This window comes from Haliotis cracherodii, unplaced genomic scaffold, assembly GCF_022045235.1.
Source record: "Haliotis cracherodii isolate W230 unplaced genomic scaffold, xgHalCrac1.p SCAF_1, whole genome shotgun sequence".
In the NCBI taxonomy this organism is placed as follows: Eukaryota; Metazoa; Mollusca; class Gastropoda; order Lepetellida; family Haliotidae; genus Haliotis; species Haliotis cracherodii.
This window is the reverse complement of record NW_027266264.1, coordinates 5,277,506-5,298,246: the sequence shown is the minus strand read 5'-3', so window position 1 is coordinate 5,298,246 and position 20,741 is coordinate 5,277,506. Positions and strand designations below refer to the sequence as shown.

At 41.7% G+C, this 20,741-nt stretch overlaps 2 protein-coding genes across 3 annotated transcripts in view; one reads left to right on the top strand and one right to left on the bottom strand.

Annotated features, from left to right (window-relative positions):
• Positions 1–1,079: 1,079 nt before the first annotated feature.
• LOC139471701 (cyclic AMP-responsive element-binding protein 3-like protein 3-B) lies at positions 1,080–10,842 on the top strand. Of its 2 annotated transcripts, none has more exons than XM_071254173.1 (7): positions 1,080–1,500; positions 4,103–4,535; positions 4,902–5,071; positions 5,893–6,027; positions 6,893–7,020; positions 7,652–7,833; positions 9,496–10,842. In XM_071254173.1, exons 1-7 carry the CDS (start codon positions 1,399–1,401, stop codon positions 9,810–9,812), a joined length of 1,467 nt encoding a protein of 488 aa, XP_071110274.1. In that variant the 5' UTR covers positions 1,080–1,398; the 3' UTR covers positions 9,813–10,842. The 2 variants fall into 2 exon arrangements, with proteins under 2 accessions (XP_071110274.1, XP_071110282.1); XM_071254181.1 differs by lacking the exon at positions 1,080–1,500 and adding an exon at positions 1,657–1,953.
• Positions 10,843–12,188: 1,346 nt separating this feature from the next.
• The window catches only part of LOC139471695 (nucleolar protein 6-like), a 41,974-nt gene continuing 33,421 nt past the window's right edge, over positions 12,189–20,741 (bottom strand). The window contains exons 17-23 of the mRNA XM_071254161.1: positions 20,381–20,544; positions 19,524–19,676; positions 16,176–16,273; positions 15,812–16,026; positions 15,078–15,272; positions 13,837–13,938; positions 12,189–12,846 (exon numbers count right to left, since the gene is read on the bottom strand). Of these exons, the coding sequence (XP_071110262.1) occupies positions 12,700–12,846; positions 13,837–13,938; positions 15,078–15,272; positions 15,812–16,026; positions 16,176–16,273; positions 19,524–19,676; positions 20,381–20,544 (1,074 nt within the window). The 3' untranslated portion in view covers positions 12,189–12,699. The remainder of the gene's footprint in view (positions 12,847–13,836; positions 13,939–15,077; positions 15,273–15,811; positions 16,027–16,175; positions 16,274–19,523; positions 19,677–20,380; positions 20,545–20,741) is intronic.

Below are 20,741 nucleotides of genomic sequence, written 5' to 3'. Positions count from 1 at the left end.
TTCCCGCACTCAGCAATATTTCAGCTATGTGACGGCGGTCTGTAAATAATCATGTCTGGACCAGACAATCCAATTAACCAAGTCAGCGAACCTGACCACCCGATCCTACTAGTCGCCTCTCACGACAAGCATGGGCTGCTGAAGACAGGTCGATTAATGTTGTTGCGTATATCACATCCTACTCCAACAACACTGGTCTCTAACCCGGATCTTCACGGGTCGTATGTTAACACAATTATGTAGAATACACTTTATTATTTAGTATCATTCTCCCGGACGCTCCCATCAGATACTCCCCGACGTTGCCAGGATGCTATAGTAGGAGTGGGGGAAGGCTCCTTTATGTATAGTAGGCTACCGGACGTTTTACACTCAGTGAACCATCTGGGGTCACGCATGAACTTTTGAAAACCTCTGTCTTTCAATATTACTTATGAAATAGTATAAATGATATGACACTTTAAATGTACATTATTTTTGTTCCATAAGCAATTAACACTGTATCCTTCAAAGACTAAGTCATGGCCACCACGTCAGTTCGAATAAAATTAAATCGTATTCACCATTTAAAAAGAATAGGGGCGTATGTAAAAAAAAAATTCTAGCTATATGTTTTTTTCTTATAATTAATACAAGAACACATAGAATACACTTTATTATTTAGTATCATTCTCCCGGACGCTCCCTGGCATTGCCCGGACGGTTTCCGGACGCCCCCGGCGTTATTAAGTAGGACCTAGTGTATATATAGATTCCCTGACTTAACTCTTCGAAATTCATATTTCCCGCTTAAAAATCCATGGTGACAATGGTCTCTGGTAACGGCGTCTTATAAAACACTTTGTTGTTAAATAGCATATGATAATAGTGATCCTGCAATAATAGTTTGCAGATGAACAATAATTGTTTCGTTCTACAGTTACCGCATGTGTTCGGTTTCCTTCGACAACTTCCGTTTCAGGTTCCACGTCAACTCGGAAGTTGTGGCACTAAAACTCCATACAGGGTCTCATAGGCATCGCTGTATGTAAGGTTCAACGCTGTGTATGAAAAACCATGTTCAGAATACAACCGATGAGTTGAGCAAATGCTAAATTTAGTAACACGTCAACAAAAGGAACTATGTGGTCATCGAAGAATTTCTTAAAGATATCTTACGAGATGGATTTTTAGTTGACGTCAGGCTTTTCCATACTTTTTTTTTCAATAGCTGTAACAACCACAGAATATACCACTAAAATATCGGTGTTGTCATGACAAGTTCACGGAAGTGAAAACTTGCACAACATTCGACGGCCATTACGGATAACAGACAGCAAGTATAGAGTGACGTGTCTGTGAACACGACATATCCATTTGACAGGGCATAATTGACGCTGACCATCAAAAATCGCAATCATGGCGTTGGAGCCCCCTTCTGCCCAAATACTTGACATGCTTTTTGATCAGAATGACGGGGTTTTGAAAGAGGAATTGCAGGATGTCCAGACCATAGATTTCGTGAGTGTTTTTTCCTTCCGACATTTTATCAGTATTTCTGTCAAGTTTTGCGTATTTAGGATCTAGATGTTTCATCATCTGTAGTCGTGTTGTTTCGCAACACGTATACACCGCTGACACAGTCAAAAGAACGAGCAGAGTGACGATGAATCATTTAGTTCTAAATTATCTGCGACGCCACATTGCATCTGTGCAGCTGTTGTTTTTACAAGCCATTAGCATTTTGATCGAATACCACATGGTGTCCGTGTTTGTCAACGTTTTTGTACGAGTGATAACCCGATTTACTATCGGTTGACAAGAAATAACAGCCCAGTAAATATTAACGTTTACTGAAATTCTACGACAGCGATGCAGGGAAGTGATAGGATTTTGTTTACTGGACTCACTGCAATGTCAATGATGGATACAAGCATGGACGGATGGGACAGTGGTGTTTGGGATATGGTGTCTGTGTGTACACTTATTTACTTGTTTTTGTGTTGTTGTTTTGTTTGTTTATTGGGGATGGGGATGTATAATTTTTAACTGATAGGATATGATATTTATATAGATATATTTAGTCATGTTTGGCGATTGCATCAGCTATTTTATATCAAATGCAGTCCTGTGTTTGTATTATGGATGTGTGCATTATGATAGATAGATTTTGTTCTATGTTGTCTTTTATCTTTCATGTCGCTTCAACAGCATGTAAATGTTCTTGTTTGGTCTGTTTGAAGATTGGCCAGTTTAACAAGCACTCACTGCTTGTAGTAGCCATGTAGGTCACCACATTTAAGCTTAGTTTTGTCATTGTCAAGCAAGGTTGTCATGGAATCCCATTCACCCAGTGATAGAGAAGACTGACTGAAGTATTAGAATGTGTATTTAACAAACATGATTGATGTAAGCAAACATTGAAAAATGCTGTGGACATTCACTGCAACATGTTATGTACGTAAAACTACATGAACTGTGGAACATATTGTGTAGAGATATGGCAAGCTATAATACAATAATCATATCGAAACTTGACGTAACATGATGTAGCAGTGAATCATCCCAGCACTAATATTCACCATGTTGACATGATTTCTAGTACCAGGATAAGATTACCAGGATATCCTGATACATAGAGGTAATCACGCGAGTGTGTTTGGGGATGGTAAATATCCTGCATTAGGAATAAAGATTGTATTTAGCGAGCCTTGGTGAGCTAAATACATAGTGTTTATTCCTGATATAGGATATTTACCATCCCCAAACACACAAGCATGATAACCTCTTTATCATATAATGTCATTCTTTAATTCTGTGTTGCAAAATCGCTTTCCCTCTCTCATAAACATTACCGAAACATTGCGAGTTTTCCTGGAATGCCAGGGTAAGTGATGTGTCAGTCGGACAGTGACAGTAGCCAATATAGTTCCAACTGAAATCTGTTTCTTATACAGTGTCGAAGCAAATATACGCAAAACAACAATTGTTTTTAATTGCCTTTCGCGGCAATCCATCGGTCTGTCCGCTAGAGTAACTGCCCTTTGTCAAAGGGAAGCTACTCTAAACCTAGTCTACGAGACGTCACGGCTGTTGTTGTTGACAGTCCGGGTGTCCTGTCATAATGTTAAGAAGTGCAATCAGATGTACAAAACAAAACAAGGTAACAATTCAAACATATTTTGGCCAAATCCAACTATTTTAATATGTGGAGAGGGGTTTCAAGCCGCAGAAGTCTACAAGCACAGATATGACTACTGATCCCGCTTGGCTAGGCCTCGTGCCCTCGCCAAATTGTTTCTCCAAAGTTGCCAAAAGTTATAAAATGCCTTCGCTACGTCACTGTTAGACACTGATTTTCAGTATAATAGACTGTTCTTTTGATATTGATAGCAATTATCTCTGTAGTTTATCCAGATTCCCGATGGTTAATTCTGACTCGATTGTCGAATGACAAGGGCGGCGCCAATGTTTGTTTATAAACAGTGAAAGTAGTCCCTACTTGACCTTTGATATTTGCATCTCTATCCGCATATGACCCCAGCGGATATCGTTTTTATCCGTTGGCATTATCCTGCCGAGAAACCTACATATTATATGATAAAGATATATATCCAATACAGCCCATGCAAGTGTATAATGTTTGGCCAGTCTAGATTACTGCTATATCAGTATCTGAAAATGAAGAGAGTCTCTGAGCTCCTTTTTATTTACTTTTATTGAGCTAATTTAACAACTGGTTTTTTTCTGTAAGATATGTTCATTTCAGAAACTAGATGTTAGTCTACAAACTTGTCCACTAGCCCAATTAGTGAAATTTGGCCACTCCATGCACATGGTATTCTAGAAATATTCACAAAACTGGTCCAGGCTATAGCTGTTTTCTATCCCTGTCTACCCAGGTCTCATGCAGCCCCCAGTAACTCATTCAAGTTTTGACAGTTATATAATATGAGGGGCAGGTGGATTCGAGCAGTGACCTGTGTGTCATTGTACCCTGATTGTATTTCTTGCGCTATCAACAACTTGTGGGTCTGGACTAGACTTGCATACAGTGTTTAATGGCAGTCATGATATAGCAGACATAACGCTGACTGAAGCATGGTTTGTATTATTTTCACAGAATGACCTTGACATTGACCTCCTGCAAGACAACATATTTGATTCCCTGCTGACAGATGACACCCTAAAAGAACAAATCCAGACACAGAGCGAGCCCTCACAGCAGGTGCACACAGATCATGACTATTACTCTCACAAATCTCCCAGTGAGCACAGTGACAGTGGTGTGTCATTAGATTCAATGGGAGACTCACCTCATGGTTCAACAGATGGACTGGAGACAGTGTCAAGTGAAGGAAAACTGTCAGAATCGGTGGTCAGCCAATCACATTATGGGACTGAGACAATGTTCCAATCAGATGCAAGCCCTCTTGGGCTGGAGGACTTGGACATGCATGATATAAATGTGGATTTCAGTGGTGTTGCTTCAGCAAATTTCTTGGACAATTTTGATCTCCTTGCATCAAATGACAAAGAAGTGTCTGTGAATTTTGGTATGTTATCTTTTATAGATTTACAATGTTTAAATTCTGTGGGAAACATTCCATCTTTTAGATACACTTATAAGATGAAAGGGAAAATATCAGTGACAATAGATGTGCAAATCTAGTTTCCACAATATTGTCTTTAGCATGTTTGGTCAATACTTTGTGTGATGGGAGATGTCTTTTTGACCATGTTGACCGTGACTAAATCAGTTGTTACCATGGTTATGGCATTGAAAAACTGCAAAATGCTGTGACCAACTTTATTCTAAAAATTAGTAAAATAGAGGTTATCAGAATCCCTCTTTTATGTTTAAGGTGTTACTTGTTTTTATGATGTGTACATTTATAAACAATTGTTATACATTATTACAGATTCTGGCAGTGACAGTGATAACACTTCATCAACAAACAACACCTCCTACATCACAGTCAGCAGCGGAGACAGGAAAACCGTTCAGATCCTGAAGTTGTCATCAAGCCAGTCTCAGTCCCTGCCCTTCACAGTGAAGGATGTGAATCCCGAGGTCACAAGTTCATCCAAGGTAGCCTTCATGTCACACTACAGTCATTATAAATATATGCCTGGGGTTATGGCTTATGTTGGGTGCCACAATTGGCTGTGCAGAGTTGCATCCCCCTTAGGATGCCAGAAACCAATGATCATGGGTTGGAATCCCAGATTCCTCCTGATTATGTTTCTAGGTTTGTCACCTGTGTTCATGGGTTCTGACAAAGTGGTAAATGTCCCCAAGGCTTGAATCACTTAACAACAAGCTGACATGCCGGTTAGAACTGAAATAGCTGTGTCAAACCAAACTCACCCATTATTCCACTGAAATATGGGTTGTCAGGGAACGATTTATGAAAATGGAAACAGGCAGGCCAGCTCCTATTTTTGTGTATGTGAAAAATTCTTGGACAGTAACTTGTATAAAATAATATCTTTCAGGTTCTCTTTTCTCATCATGGTTGTTTTCTGTGGAGCACATATTTCTTAAACATGAAATATATAAATATGCCTACTATACACATGTTGGTGTTTTTGTAATAGTCACTTTGCCCGTTTTTTGTTCTACTCTTGAATTCTGTGCATGTATTCATACTTTAAGTTCTGCAGATATAGGATAAGATTAATTATAAGGTCAAGATAGATATAATTAACAAGGTTAGAAATTGGTTTTGCAATATGTTATCATGATAAGGACTACAAAACTAGAAATGTTAGTTTCTATCACTGATTAATAAGGGAAGTGCTTCTGTGCCAGAAAATTAGTGATGACCATCTGTTACACTCTCTGTTGACATATTTCCAAATTTGATGTCCTGTGAAGTGTTAGCTGATGTTCCTCTTTGCATGTTGTAGTACCCTGACCTGCAGCTGACCGAGGAGGAGAAGGACCTGCTGAACCGGGAAGGCGTGTCCCTACCTTCCCACCTACCTCTTACCAAGGAGGAGGAAAGAGCCCTTAAGTCCATCCGCAGGAAGATCCGCAACAAGGTAGGAGCTTAACTCCCCATGTTATGAAATCAGTAGGGTGGGTGCAGGTATGACGGTGACCACAATGTGACATGACCAAGGGGCAAGGAGAATGGCTTACCATATGCATCAGTGTTTTCATGTAATGCATGTCCATGTCAAATTTTGGCATGTATCAATGTGTATTTTGATACACATGCAGATAGGGGTTGGGGTAGCCTTGTGGTTACAGCGTTCACTCGTAACGCTGAAGGCCCAAGTTTGAACCCCTATGGGTACAATGTGTGAAGGCCATTGCTGGTGACCCCCCACCATGATATTGCTGAAACACTGCAAAAAGTGGCGTAAAAGCACACTCACTCACTCCCATGCAGTAAGGAATGCAGTTTGTGTTAGTTTGTTCATTTTTTGTGCTTATTCTTGTTACACTTGTACAAATTATGCAGCCATATTGCAATTAAGGTGATCTATTGTCAGACCTGTTTATGCCTGTGATTTCTCTGTAGTTTCTATTGATTTTGAATTTAAGAAACATGGACTACGAATCCATGTTAAAACATTACAAATTTTAGGATATCATATAAATCAAGATCTTAACTGAAGAATTCACATTATTCATATGGAACGAAAACAGTAGATAGCTGTGCACAAATGCATGGAAAACGTTTATCTAAATACATTTTCAAATTGGTAGCGATTGTTGTGTGTTTAACTAGGGCACCACCATCTTTGAACCATGTGTGCAGGATGGCAATGTCTCATAAGCTGACACACAGAATGGCCAAACAAAAATCTGATGACCTTGGTCAGTCAATGTCAGTTGAGGCTAAGCTCTCAAAACTGCATTCTCATGTTCATATTGATAGTTATTCTTTGACTTAAACAGGTGTCAGCGAAGGAAAGTCGAAAGAGAAAGATGGAGTATGTTGATGGCTTAGAGCAACGGGTCAAACTGTGCACTTCTGAGAACCAGAACCTTCACAAGAAAGTAAATGCCCTGGAGAAACAGAATGTGTAAGATGTTTTTCTCTTTTCATTGCAAGCATTGCTATATTGTAGGTAGACATTAAAAACAAATCTTAAAATTTACAGGTGTTACCATGGTTACTGAGTATCCATTGCCTGGATATGTAATTGGGAACTGACATCATTAAACAGGAGTTTTCACGTGTTAAATTTCCTGGGCACTGGAATCAAAATTACTTCTAGGCCTTATCATGTACTGTTGAAGTACTGCAATGAAGTCCTGGCACTAAGGTATCTGTAATCAGAAGAAGGGAAAACGGAAGAATAATGTCACAGCATAAAATAGATACAGTAAACTATGTTTATAACGAATATACTTATAACGAACTGACAGATATAACCAACTGACAGATATAACGAACTGTTTTGGGGTCCTGGCCATTTGCTGTATATTTTATCATATACAACATTCGAAACGCTTATAACGAACTACGGTCATAACGAACTAAAATAAGAGGTCCCTTTGAGTTCGTCCTAACCGTAGTTTGCTGTACCTTAATAATGCATGTTTTGGTCCCATGTTAATAGTGACTGTACATGTTGCACAATCCACCAGACTCTGCTTCAAGAGATCAGTACATGACTCTATGACTAACATGGCAGTTTGTTGCTCATCCAGGTCTCTGCTCACCCAGCTGAAGAAGCTGCAGATGATGGTGACCTCCAAGTCAGGTCGACCTGCCCAGACAACAACCTGTCTGGCTGTCCTGCTCTTGTCCTTTGCCCTGCTGGTGATACCTAACTTCAACCCCTTCTCCCGGAACAGCTCCGTCTCTGATCTCAAGCAGATGCCTATGCCAGGTGAGCCCCTATAATCACATCTATTTGTAGGGGTGAAATGATACATTGGTGCACGGTGCATCGGGAGTTTTCATGTTACGATACAATACACGATACATTTTTTTTGTATCGATACAGAACATTAAACTGGCTGAAATGAATTACTTACTACTTGTTTAATGACCCTTGGCGTTTTTGTTGGTCAGATATTGCAAAGTGTGTTGTCATTCACTACTGAAAATAGCCGCTACGAACCTGCTCTGAAATATTTATTGTCAAGAAGTTTCCATGTGTTTTGACGTTAATACGCGTATCGCGATATGTATTGTATCGTTACCTTGCTGTATTTTTTCACCCCTATCTATTTGCATGTTGCAAAATACACCCTGCAGGCACTTATAGTCCTTCGTGGAGGTAGTTGTATTTGTGCTAATAGATATAAAGTGAAATCAAGCCATTCTGCCCACAAGGAATATTACTTACATTAATGATATACCGGTATTAAGAAATAATCATATATTCAGTGAGTGAACTTGGTCAACAGTGATGTCTGTACATTACAAGCATAAAATGAAAGCAATAATGTGCACATATCATCGTTAAAATTCCACTGTCTTTGTTCGAGATGCACGCACTGCTAAAGATAAATGCTCTGTGACCCTACTGTCGATCTTTACCCGGATTTTGACATGTTCCATGGATATTTCCTCAAAAACACACATCGCATTTTTTGTCATAGCTGTAAGTAATACCTTATAGCCTTTATAAGTATTAGCACACAGGCAGCTAAATTCGTTAGTTATTTGTTTGTTTGTTGTGTAATGCCAGACTCAGCAATATACCAGTTATATGACGGTGGTCTGTAAATAATTAAGTCTGGATCAGACAATCCAGTGATTGTCACCATGCAATTGGGAAACAATGACATGTATTATCAACCAAGGCAGCGAGCCTGACCACCCGATCCCGTTAGTCGCCTTTTACAGCAAGCATGGGTTGCTGAAGACCTTTTCTTCCCCAGATCTTCACGGGTCCTTTGTTAATTTATAATCTCGATATTTCATGATTCTATTTCAAGTGGTCAGGACTATATCTGACCCCAGTGGTAATTAAGACCCCTTTTACTTCGGCTGGGACGGGTAACTCAGGTACTCAGGTCGGGTGGGTACTCAGCAGGACCCGGGTACACCCAGGACTACCCGGACCCGTGGTTAGTCACGTGATATATTGTTTAATGACAAAACTTATCTAAAACTCTATGGTCACTAATGTACCCATTTCTTTCTGACTATGCACACATTCCTTCTGACTTTAATATGTTTGAAAAAAAGATAAAACTTCATGCAGTAAACATCACTGCATATGCATGACCAGATTGTTTTATACGTGTATCTAAATACATTTTGCCAAGACTACGGTCAAACTACAGTACCCAGGTAGTAAATTTGGACTCGTCCCAGCCCTACCTTGTACATCTCTCCTTGTGCTTGAAACATCGGCAACACTGCCATTCCCCGTGCAGAGTTGTGTCCCTTGGCCATACCACTGATCACATATTGGAATCCCAGATTGATCTCAATTATGATCTTAGATTTCTCAGCACCATATCCATGTATCAGTCAAGTTATTTTCCAAATGTATGATATTGATGATGCAAGTGTTAATGCAGTGGTTACTTTGTAGGGAAGTCGAGAAGTCTCCTACACAACAGTGATGCTCTGAATGGGAACGATGATGACCCGTATGGAGTGTCCATCAAACCCTCCCTGCCTTGGAACACCAAAACACCAGCCATTAAACCCATGAAAGGCAGAATCAAGGCCCTTGAAGACAGCGACATGAACACAGCATTGGATTCCAACGAGACAGCAGATACCCTTAGTGGTCTCCTGTCGGTGAAAGAAAATGTTGTACCAGCAGAAACAGTACAGAAACATGATGATCAGGGAAAAGGACAATTTGCTCACAGACCGCAAAAAATAGAGGAGGCAGATTTATGAGTGCTGACATTATGTTTGTTACCATGGTAACAGAATTAAAACTTGATCAGTGAATCATGTCACTGGACATTACGGTGATCAGAGATATCCACCAGTTTGTTATGTTTTGGCAGCAAAAAATTGTGATTCATGTTTTATAGGTTTATACTCGCTGTCCTGCAGTAATGGACGTTTACAACATAATGGGTCATTACAGTATCCTGTAGGATTCTCTTCAACACAAACATCTTGGTACTTGAATATGTACAGTGCAGAATAAATTTGCCTTTATGAATGTAGCTGCCACCAATCACGATACTAAATTGTATTTTGCTTATGAATTCATGAGGATATAGTTTACACACAGATGTAAACATCGTTTTGTTTGTTTCTCTGAAAATTAATATCTATGTTTTTGTTAACACTTCTGTTGCGTGTGTTCAACTTGCCCAATAGCCCAATGGATAACTATGAAAAAGATAGAAAATTAAACATCAAACATTAAGCATCAAATTCATATAATATCCTGAAGCAAGTGGAAGGAGAAGACATAGACGCTTTGTGCTTGATGGCCTTCAAAGATCACCTTAGCATGCATCGTAACCTATAAGTTGAAGGTTTGTGACAATTTACAAAATGACAATTTGAACTTTGCACAAATAACCACCATACATGATGTGAATAATGTTTTGCAAGGTGTACATTTGCTGTGGACTGTCAGACAGTGGATTTAGTGGTCATTCTTTTGCTATACAGCTTTGGGCTGTGTCATTGTTTTCATGAAATTACAGCTACATATTGTGGCAAATGTATATTATACAGAAAGAGAGAAAATGACAAAGCATGGATTTTTATAAATGAGGTTTCAATGCCTTGTTTCAGTGGGATCGTGTAGTCATCATTTTTGTTGAACATCCAACATGGCTTTACCAGAGGGAAGGCTACGTATTTGTGCTAGTATTGTCATGTGCTGTAAACATTTTGTTGATCTATTGTTTATGACTATATATTTATCATGTTTACAGAAAGGAATAAACTGTTTTTAATATTCTGTTGTGATTATTTCCATTGCACCATGTTGCACAGGGATTCTTGGTGACTTTCACATCCTCAGCTCCTAGTGGACACAATACGGTCTGTAGTACCTTTAGGATTAGTTGTGCTTACAGTCAAGGTCACTGAATATGTATATGAGATCCAATGTAATAACATTAATATTACATATGTTGGTATGGCAGATAATAACATTGATATTAATGTGATCAGTATCAAAGGTAATAACATGGATCGTGCATGTGTTTGTAAGAAAGGTAATAACATTGATATGTGTGATTGGGATCGAGGTAATAACATGGATCTCACATGATGTAATTTATGTTCTCATGAAAAGTATGATGAAATAATTCAAATGGAGGCTTCATATACGTTGTGGAGTGTGTGAGTGAGTGTTTGAACCACAGTCTACAATATCCCAGCTGTAGCAGTAGGATCACAACTGGCAAACATATTTAAGTCTGTGCCCACCAAACTAGCACGTAACAAACTGGGTGGGGACACAATGACACCAGATGCGACACACTGTTACGCCTCTTAATACACTGTTGTAAGGACAAGGAGTACAAGGACCTGGGCGGGCCCCGTTCCACAAGCAATAAAGCACAGCAACAGTAGCTACGATAGCTTTGTAGAACGGACGCCTGGAGTGGAACCTGATAGGGCCTCTGTTGTGAGGACATCCCCTACTCTGTGTCTGAACATCAAGCCCTCTTATAATCGTGTATATCACAATTGACATATGAACGGTGAAACAAGTACTTCAAGTTGAATTTGCATATCACTGCCTGCCCCTGCTCCTGGGGGTAAAGGCACAACATCACTGCCTGCCCCTGGGAGTAAATGCACAACATCACTGTCTGCCCCTGGGGGTAAGGGCACAACATCACTGTCTGCCCCTGGGGGTAAGGGCACAACATCACTGCCTACCCCTGGGGTAAGGGCACAATTCACTGTTCGCCCCTGGGGGTAAGGGCACAACATCACTGCCTGCCCCTGGGGGTAAGGGCACAACATCACTGTATGCCCCTGGGACTAAGGGCACAACATCACTGCCTGCCCCTGGGGGTAAGGGCACAACATCACTGCCTGCCCCTGGGGTAAGGGCACAATTCACTGTCTGTCCCAGAGGGTAAGGGCACAACATCACTGTCTGCCCCTGGGGGTAAGGGCACAACATCACTGCCTGCCCCTGGGTGTAAGAGCACAACATCACTGCCTGCCCCTGGGGGTAGGGGCACAAGTCGCTGCATGACCTGGTATAAAGGGCATTCTCTGGATGAACTCCAGTCTTTCGTACTGACAAGGCAGATGCCAACGAAAATCATTTGGGTAGATAAAATGTTTAATTTTCTTGACTCATTCTTAACAAACAATAGTGTTGACATAATATATCATGATACATTTTTGATAACACAATACATAAATCCATAAATAGTTCAGATTCGTTAGTGCATTTTGTGACATTTTTCAATAATTTCAAACAAACAGTACATAAGTCAAAGATTTCTCAGTGAATCTCAGTTTCATCTGCTTCATGTGTACTTATTGTAGAAACAGATGACACACACCATCGATGATCACACGATGTGTCAAACCCAGGTCATCTGTGTAACTAGTAACCACAAACAACTGGCCCAACATACACAGACTCCTGACTGTCGTTCTGAACGCCATATCAACCTTTTCTAGGTCGCATGATCAGCAAACACAGTCTGAATGTTACCTTCCCGATCTGGTAAGCGACACTGATTGCTTGGATGAAAACGTCATTCTGTATCGGGATAGGATTTTAATGAAACTGAATGAAACAATACAATGTTCACAATTTTAGGAATAGTTTTCGACTTGTTATCTACATCTTCATCTTCTTAATATGAGTGACAAGTCCCTTCCCCAAAACTTCAAAGTCTGCAATGATGGCGTCCATGTTCACTTTGAGAAGAATATCGTCCGCGTTGGAGGCACTGCTGTCCAGGGTACATCCTCCGACGTCTGATACCTGCCAATGAAACATTGCTTTCGTTTTGTCAACATGCTGACATAGGCTCAGTCTTTCAACAGCTTCTGTGTTTAATATTGAATCCACCAATCCTTGGCCACGCTTTTGTATATTTTATGGTTAATGTCTTTCTTTTACTAGCTTCATAAGGTCGAGTGAGTGAGTGAGTGAGAGTGAGTATGGTTTTACGCCGCTTTTAGCAATATTCCAGCAATATCACGGCGAGGGACACCAGAAATGGGCTTCACACATTGTACCCATGTCGGGAATCAAATCCGGCGTGACGAGCTAACGCCTTAACCACTAGGCTACCCGACCGCCCCTTAGGGCAAGTGAGTGAGCTGGGTTTAATGCCACTTTGAACTACTAGTATTCCAGTCACGGTGTGTCAGCTTGATGTGGCAGGAAAGCACAAAGTGATGCAGATCTTAGATGTTTACCACTTTGGTGAAACCCATGAGAACAGGCGTGATGCGGACAATCCAAGACACATAATCTTGACGAACTATGGGTCCGTTTCACAAAGCTATCAGAGCGCCAAGGTTATTGTAACTCCCATACTATAACATAGGCATACTACATTGCGCTACACTTGCTTTGTGGAATTGCTCCCGGGATTCAAAACCCACAATCATAGGTTTATGGCGTGCTCAAGGGACACAACTCTGCACAGCGAATTGCGACACCTCATACGATCCATAGGTCGAAATATAAACATTTGTGTAGCATAACATTTCTTATCATATTTGTTTGAGATAAGCAAAAGTGCCGGGTGGTTAATTTAGTTACAGTTAAACTAATAAGCATTCAGTTAGGTCAGATAAGGCTCTTTCTTTGTATCAGAGTTTCCAGTGATAAGAGACGAAATAAACAGCATTTGATCAATTACTATTTGTTAGATTTTTGTAGCTGCATCTTTTAAACTTTTAATCCAACAAAGGTCGAGCAAATAAAATATATTCTTTTTTATGAAGGTTCTGATTTTCTTACCTTAAAAGGTCTGGTTTCCTTGGCTTTAGGCTTCCACACAATACCAATAGTAGAGCCGCCATACTTGTCATGGAAGAACAGTGCCAGGTCACCAAAGGCTCCCTGCAAACAGGTGAACTCTTGCTGTCAAATATTTCAATGTTTTCTAAGCCTAACAAACAAAACAAATTGTTAAAGTGTTTTTAATTTTAGTTTTCAACATGATCTCCCTGCTTTTCAATACATTTCACATATCAATAGTGATGCTTTTCAATTCCAATCAGGAAGAAGTTTTCTGATGCCAGTCTGAAAATCCAATTCACGGCAGCTTTGAGGTCATCATTGTTGTCATAGCGCTTTCTATGAAGGTATTCTTTCTGTTTAAGAAACATGTGCAAATTACTTGGTGCCAGGTCTGGCGAGTATGGAGGGTGAGGAAGCTCTTCAAACCCACATTGTCGAACAGCAGCCTTTACAAGTCGAGAGGTGTGAGAAGAGGCATTGTCATGAAGCGTTAGAACTCCAGCAGTCAGCATGATCTAGACTACCAGTTGTCGGACTTTCATTTTGTGGAAGCCTTGGTGGCTCAGTGTGTGAGATGACTGACTTTATGTGCTGGCGATTAGGTGCCTCACTTTGGCAGTTTGGGTTCAAATCATGGACTCAACCCAAAAAAGTACTAGAATCTGTACTTTACTTAGAAAGTGTTTTCCCAAACATAACGTGTTACAGGTGGAACTATACTGGGCTTAGTAATTTTACCCTCCAGGTAGAACTATACTAGGTGGTAGTAATCTTACCCTACAGGTAGAACTGTCCTGGGTCATAATAATCTTACCCTCAGTTCCTCCAGGTAGAACTGTACTGGGTCATAATAATCTTACCCTCAGTTCCTCCAGGTAGAACTGTCCTGGGTCATAATAATCTTACCCTCAGTTCCTCCAGGTAGAACTGTCCTGGGTCATAATAATCTTACCCTCAGTTCCTCCAGGTAGAACTGTACTGGGTCATAATAATCTTACCCTCTGTCCTGGGTCATGATAATCTTACCCTCAGTTCCTTCAGTTAGAACTGTCCTGGGTCATAATAATCTTACCCTCAGTTCCTCCAGGTAGAACTGTCCTGGGTCATAATAATCTTACCCTCAGTTCCTCCAGGTAGAACTGTACTGGGTCATAATAATCTTACCCTCTGTCCTGGGTCATGATAATCTTACCCTCAGTTCCTTCAGTTAGAACTGTTCTGGGTTATAATAATCTTACCCTCAGTTCCTCCAGGTAGAACTGTACTGGGTCGTAGTCCACAACTGGCATCAGTCTCCTCCAAGTACTCTCAGACTCTCTTGTGGGAATCTTTGTTGCCATGGCAATATCCACTGCCTGGTGCTGTCGGGGTATATGTTTGGTTTTCAGGTAGATGACGAGGTCAAACGCATCGAGCGGTGGTCGGAAGATTGTCTACAACAAAAACAACACTTAATCAGAGACAAAGTATCATAGGTGTTTAGTGAAGGAGTAAGTGAGTGATGTTTAACACTGCTGTCATCAGCATCCTAGCTACATGACAACACCTGTAAATTATGAAGTCTTGTCCAGGCAGCAATGTCACCCAGACTCCATGTCACCCAAATGGATGAGCCTAACCACCCAATCCACACCCCTTATGACAGCAGGGAAACATTAACTAGCCACCAGAGTGTACAACAGCAGGCTGCACTTTCTTACACTGCATTTCCCTCGTACTCTTTCACTCATGTTTGTGTTTGTTTGTTTGTTTGTTGTCACTCATGAGTATTCCAGCTACATGACGTCATTCCGTAAATAATCGAGTCTGGACCAGGCAATCCAGTGATTGAATACCATGAGCATTGATCTATGCAATTGGGATAAGATGACATGCATTATCCAAGTCATACAGCTGGAATATTGCTGAGGGAGACGTTAAATGACCAAATGTAAAGTCAACAGTTGTCTATATGTGTATTATTGTCGTGTACCTTGAAGTCAGCATTGATGTAGTCGTGCTGCAGCTGTTGCTGCAACATCTGCAATGACTGCTGGGCCAGCAACACCAATCTCTGAAGTATCGGCACTGTCGGGCGCTCCCTCGTCCAGTGGCCGATCAGCCTGTCATGTGGGGTGCAGAGACACATCAGGGGGAGACTACTCCTGTCCTCTGCAAACTTCTTTTGGATGTCAGATATGTCGTCCTCTGTAATAGGGATTTACAAAATGGAACCAAGAGTCTGTTCACAATCAATAAACGGGGTATGTACTTGCGATATCTGTAATTCTGGGAATGGCAAAGGCATGCTACGTAACAGTAGACAAAAGCCTGGACCTGAACGTGACACAACTCACTGGAGAACTCATTGTTGAGGTTGACGATAAGAGGTTGGGTCTTCCAGTCAAATGTTGACAAGATGCTCAAGAAACGGAAGAAGCCGACTATGGGGGATCTGTAAACAGCAAGGGTAAACCAATTACTGACAGTGTGCAGTACAACATTTCTCATTTTCTATCACTGAACACGTTAATATTTTGATTTGTTGCTGATGATTTCAACACCCAAACAAGCATCTGTATTATAAAAACAATATCTCCTTGTAATAAAACTCCTCACACATTTCTAGGGAACATTGGTACTGGAGTTTATACATTATTGTCTACAGATCATGGTTCATGATATGGGACATCACTGATACACAGTACAGTAACCTTATTATGATTTGTTTGTTTACCGCCATTTCCAGCTGTAAATAATCAAGTCTGGACCAGACAATTCAGTGACTGACATCATGAGCATCGATCTACGCAACAGGGATACTATTACATGTATCAACCAAGTCAGTGAGCCTGACCACCTGATCTACCATGGTGTGGTGTATGACCTATCCTGGTGCAGTACGACCTACACTACTGATGCAGTGTATGGCCTACACTACTGGTGCAGTATGACCCACACTACTGGTGCAGTATGACCCACACTACTGATGCAGTATCGCCTACACTACTGATGCAGTGTATGGCCCACACTACTGATGCAGTATGACCTACACTACAGGTGCAGTGTATGACCCACACTACTGATGCAGTGTATGACCCACACTACTGGTGCAGTATGACCTACACTACTGATGCAGTATGACCTACACTACTGATGCAGTGTATGGCCTACACTACTGATGCAGTGTATGGCCTAAACTACTGATGAAGTGTATGACCTACACTACTGATGCAGTATGACCTACACTACTGATGCATTGTATGACCTACACTACTGATGCAGTATGACCTACACTACTGATGCAGTATGACCTACACTACTGGTGCAGTGTAGGACCTACACTACTGATGCAGTGTAGGACCTACACTACTGATGCAGTGTAGGACCTACACTACTGATGAAATATATGACCTATCCTGGTGCAGTAGTATGACCTACACTACTGATGCAGTATGACCCACACTACTGATGCAGTATGGCCTACACTACTGATGCAGTGTATGACCCACACTACTGATGCAGTATGACCTACACTACTGATGCAGTATGACCTACACTACTGGTGCAGCGTATGACCTACACTACTGATGCAGTGTAGGACCTACACTACTGATGCAGTGCATGACCCACACTACTGATGCAGTGTATGACCTACACTACTGATGAAGTGTATGACCTATCCTGGTGCAGTAGTATGACCTACACTACTGATGCAGTATGACCCACACTACTGATGCAGTATGGCCTACACTACTGATGCAGTGTATGGCCTACACTACTGATGATGTGTATGACCCACACTACTGATGCAGTATGACCTACACTACTGGTGCAGTATGACCTACACTACTGGTGCAGTGTATGACCCACACTACTGATGCAGTATGGCCTACACTACTGATGCAGTATGACCTACACTACTGATGCAGTATGACCTACACTACTGGTGCAGAGTAGGACCTACACTACTGATGCAGTATGACCTACACTACTGATGCAGTATGACCTACACTACTGATGCAGTGTATGGCCTACACTACTGATGAAGTGTATGACCCACACTACTGATGCAGTATGACCCACACTACTGATGCAGTGTATGGCCTACACTACTGATGCAGTATGACCTACACTACTGGTGGAGTGTATGACCTACACTACTGATGCAGTATGACCTTCCCTACTGGTGCAGTGTATGACCCACACTACTGATGCAGTATGACCTACACTACTGATGCAGTGTATGGCCTACACTACTGATGAAGTGTATGACCCACACTACTGATGCAGTATGACCCACACTACTGATGCAGTATGACCTACACTACTGGTGGAGTGTATGACCCACACTACTGATGCAGTGTATGACCTACACTACTGATGCAGTATGACCTACACTACTGGTGCAGTGTATGGCCTAAACTACTGATGCAGTGTATGGCCTACACTACTGATGCAGTGTATGACCTACACTACTGATGCAGTATGACCCACACTACTGATGCAGTGTATGACCTACACTACTGATGCAGTATGACCTACACTACTGGTGCAGTGTATGGCCTACACTACTGATGCAGTGTATGACCTACACTACTGATGCAGTATGACCCACACTACTGATGCAGTGTATGGCCTACACTACTGATGCAGTGTATGACCTACACTACTGATGCAGTATGACCTACACTACTGGTGGAGTGTATGACCTACACTACTGATGCAGTATGACCTTCCCTACTGGTGCAGTGTATGACCCACACTACTGATGCAGTATGACCTACACTACTGATGCAGTGTATGGCCTACACTACTGATGAAGTGTATGACCCACACTACTGATGCAGTATGACCCACACTACTGATGCAGTATGACCTACACTACTGGTGCAGTGTATGACCCACAGTACTGATGCAGTATGGCCTACCCTACTGGTGCAGTGTATGACCTACCCTACTGGTGCAGTGTATGACCTACCCTACTGGTGCAGTGTATGGCCTACACTACTGATGAAGTGTATGACCCACACTACTGATGCAGTGTATGACCTACCCTACTGGTGCAGTGTATGGCCTACACTACTGGTGCAGTATGACCACACTACTGGTGCAGTGTATGACCTACACTACTGATGCAGTGTATGACCTACACTACTGGTGCAGTATGACCTACACTACTGGTGCAGTGTATGACCTACACTACTGATGCAGTATGACCTACACTACTGATGCAGTATGGCCTACACTACTGGTGCAGTGTATGACCTACACTACTGATGCAGTGTATGACCTACCCTACTGGTGCAGTGTATGACCTACCCTACTGGTGCAGTGTATGACCTACCCAACTGGTGCAGTGTATGGCCTACACTACTGATGAAGTGTATGACCCACACTACTGATGCAGTATGACCTACACTACTGATGCAGTGTATGACCTACACTACTGATGCAGTGTATGACCTACACTACTGGTGCAGTGTATGACCTACACTACTGATGCAGTGTATGACCTACACTACTGATGCAGTATGACCTACACTACTGATGCAGTGTAGGACCTACACTACTGATGCAGTGTATGGCCTATCCTACTTATGCAGTATGACCTTCACTGGTGCAGTGTACAACCCACACTACTGATACAGTATGACCTACCCTGGTGCTGTGTACGACCTACCCTGGTGCGATGTATGACCTACCCTGGTGCGGTGTATGGTGCAGGGTTGATGTAGCAGTGCGCTACCACCAGCTCAACTGCCTCCTCTGCAATATAGTCGAGCATCATGTGGCTAGAGATCCACCTCTTCACCAGCCTCACGGCTCCACTGAAGGTATTGTTCTGTTGTTGTATTCTGAAGACAATATGCACAAACAATGAGCAAGTCCCTCTTCAATAACAAACTGAAAAGTAAACAACTTATGGGCAATCTCATGAGTTCATATAAGATGCACGTCATTACTTCAGGAGCCTGATATGCATCAACCAAGTCAGCGTGCCTGGCCACCCAATCCGGTTAGCCACCTCTTATGACAAGCATGGGTTGCTGAAGACCAATTCTAAACCGGCCTAATTCACAGGTTGCAATTTTTCTTTAAAATATTCCAGTAACTCATTAGACAAATCCATGTCAAAGACATTAAGATGTCTCCTGCTAATTACATGTATGTTGATGTAATATCCAGGAAAACAAGATGATGAGTACATGACAAGAGTGGATGCAGTTTTCACCATCATCAGCATCAATAAAAACAGTAATAAGAAATAACCAACTTTGGGCCAGGCAAGGCTTGTAGCATGGACAACAGCATATGGCATAACTCTGCCAGGTTACTCATTCCAAATACCAGATAATTATTTCTGTCAGCTCTAACAACAAGCATGGTGTACTGGGGATCAGTTCCTGCACAGAATCTCCACAAGGGTTTGCAGAAACAGTGGAAAGAGACCAAGTGAGGCAATGAAGGATGACTGGCCCTACCCGTGAAGTGTGCTGGTCAGTTTTGGGCTGACACAAGACAGTGGACAGAGACTAAGTAAGTGGACAACTGGCCCTACCCGTGAAGTGTGCTGGTCAGTTTGGGGCGGGCACTGTACTCCCTCTGAAGTCTCCGAGACTCTTCAGTGTCATGTGACTGCGTTGTTCCATCAGGGCTGGTGTACATCTTGGACAAAGTAATCTCACGCATGTTGCCGATCTTCAGTCGAAACACATACCCATCCTGCAAGGATATCAAGGAGTCATTGTTGATTCCACCCATGTTGGGATACAATATTAGAAGACAACTGGTGTTTTTATCAGGGTGAGTGTAATTATCAACATTCCAACATACAATTTCTGAACATGTTTCAACATACAATTCTGAACATGTTAAAATGAAAACAAACAGCTGAAATAGTAACCATTTCTACTTGTTGG

What these genes read in the sequence shown, in the direction of transcription:
- LOC139471701 (XM_071254173.1), top strand. Translation starts at nt 1,399, where the DNA reads ATGGCGTTGGAGCCCCCTTCTGCCCAAATACTTGACATGCTTTTTGAT. An exon ending in AGAAGTGTCTGTGAATTTTG is followed by an intron (nt 4,536 to 4,901) that starts GTATGTTATCTT and finishes ACATTATTACAG; the next exon opens with ATTCTGGCAGTGACAGTGAT. An exon ending in AGGTCACAAGTTCATCCAAG is followed by an intron (nt 5,072 to 5,892) that starts GTAGCCTTCATG and finishes TGCATGTTGTAG; the next exon opens with TACCCTGACCTGCAGCTGAC.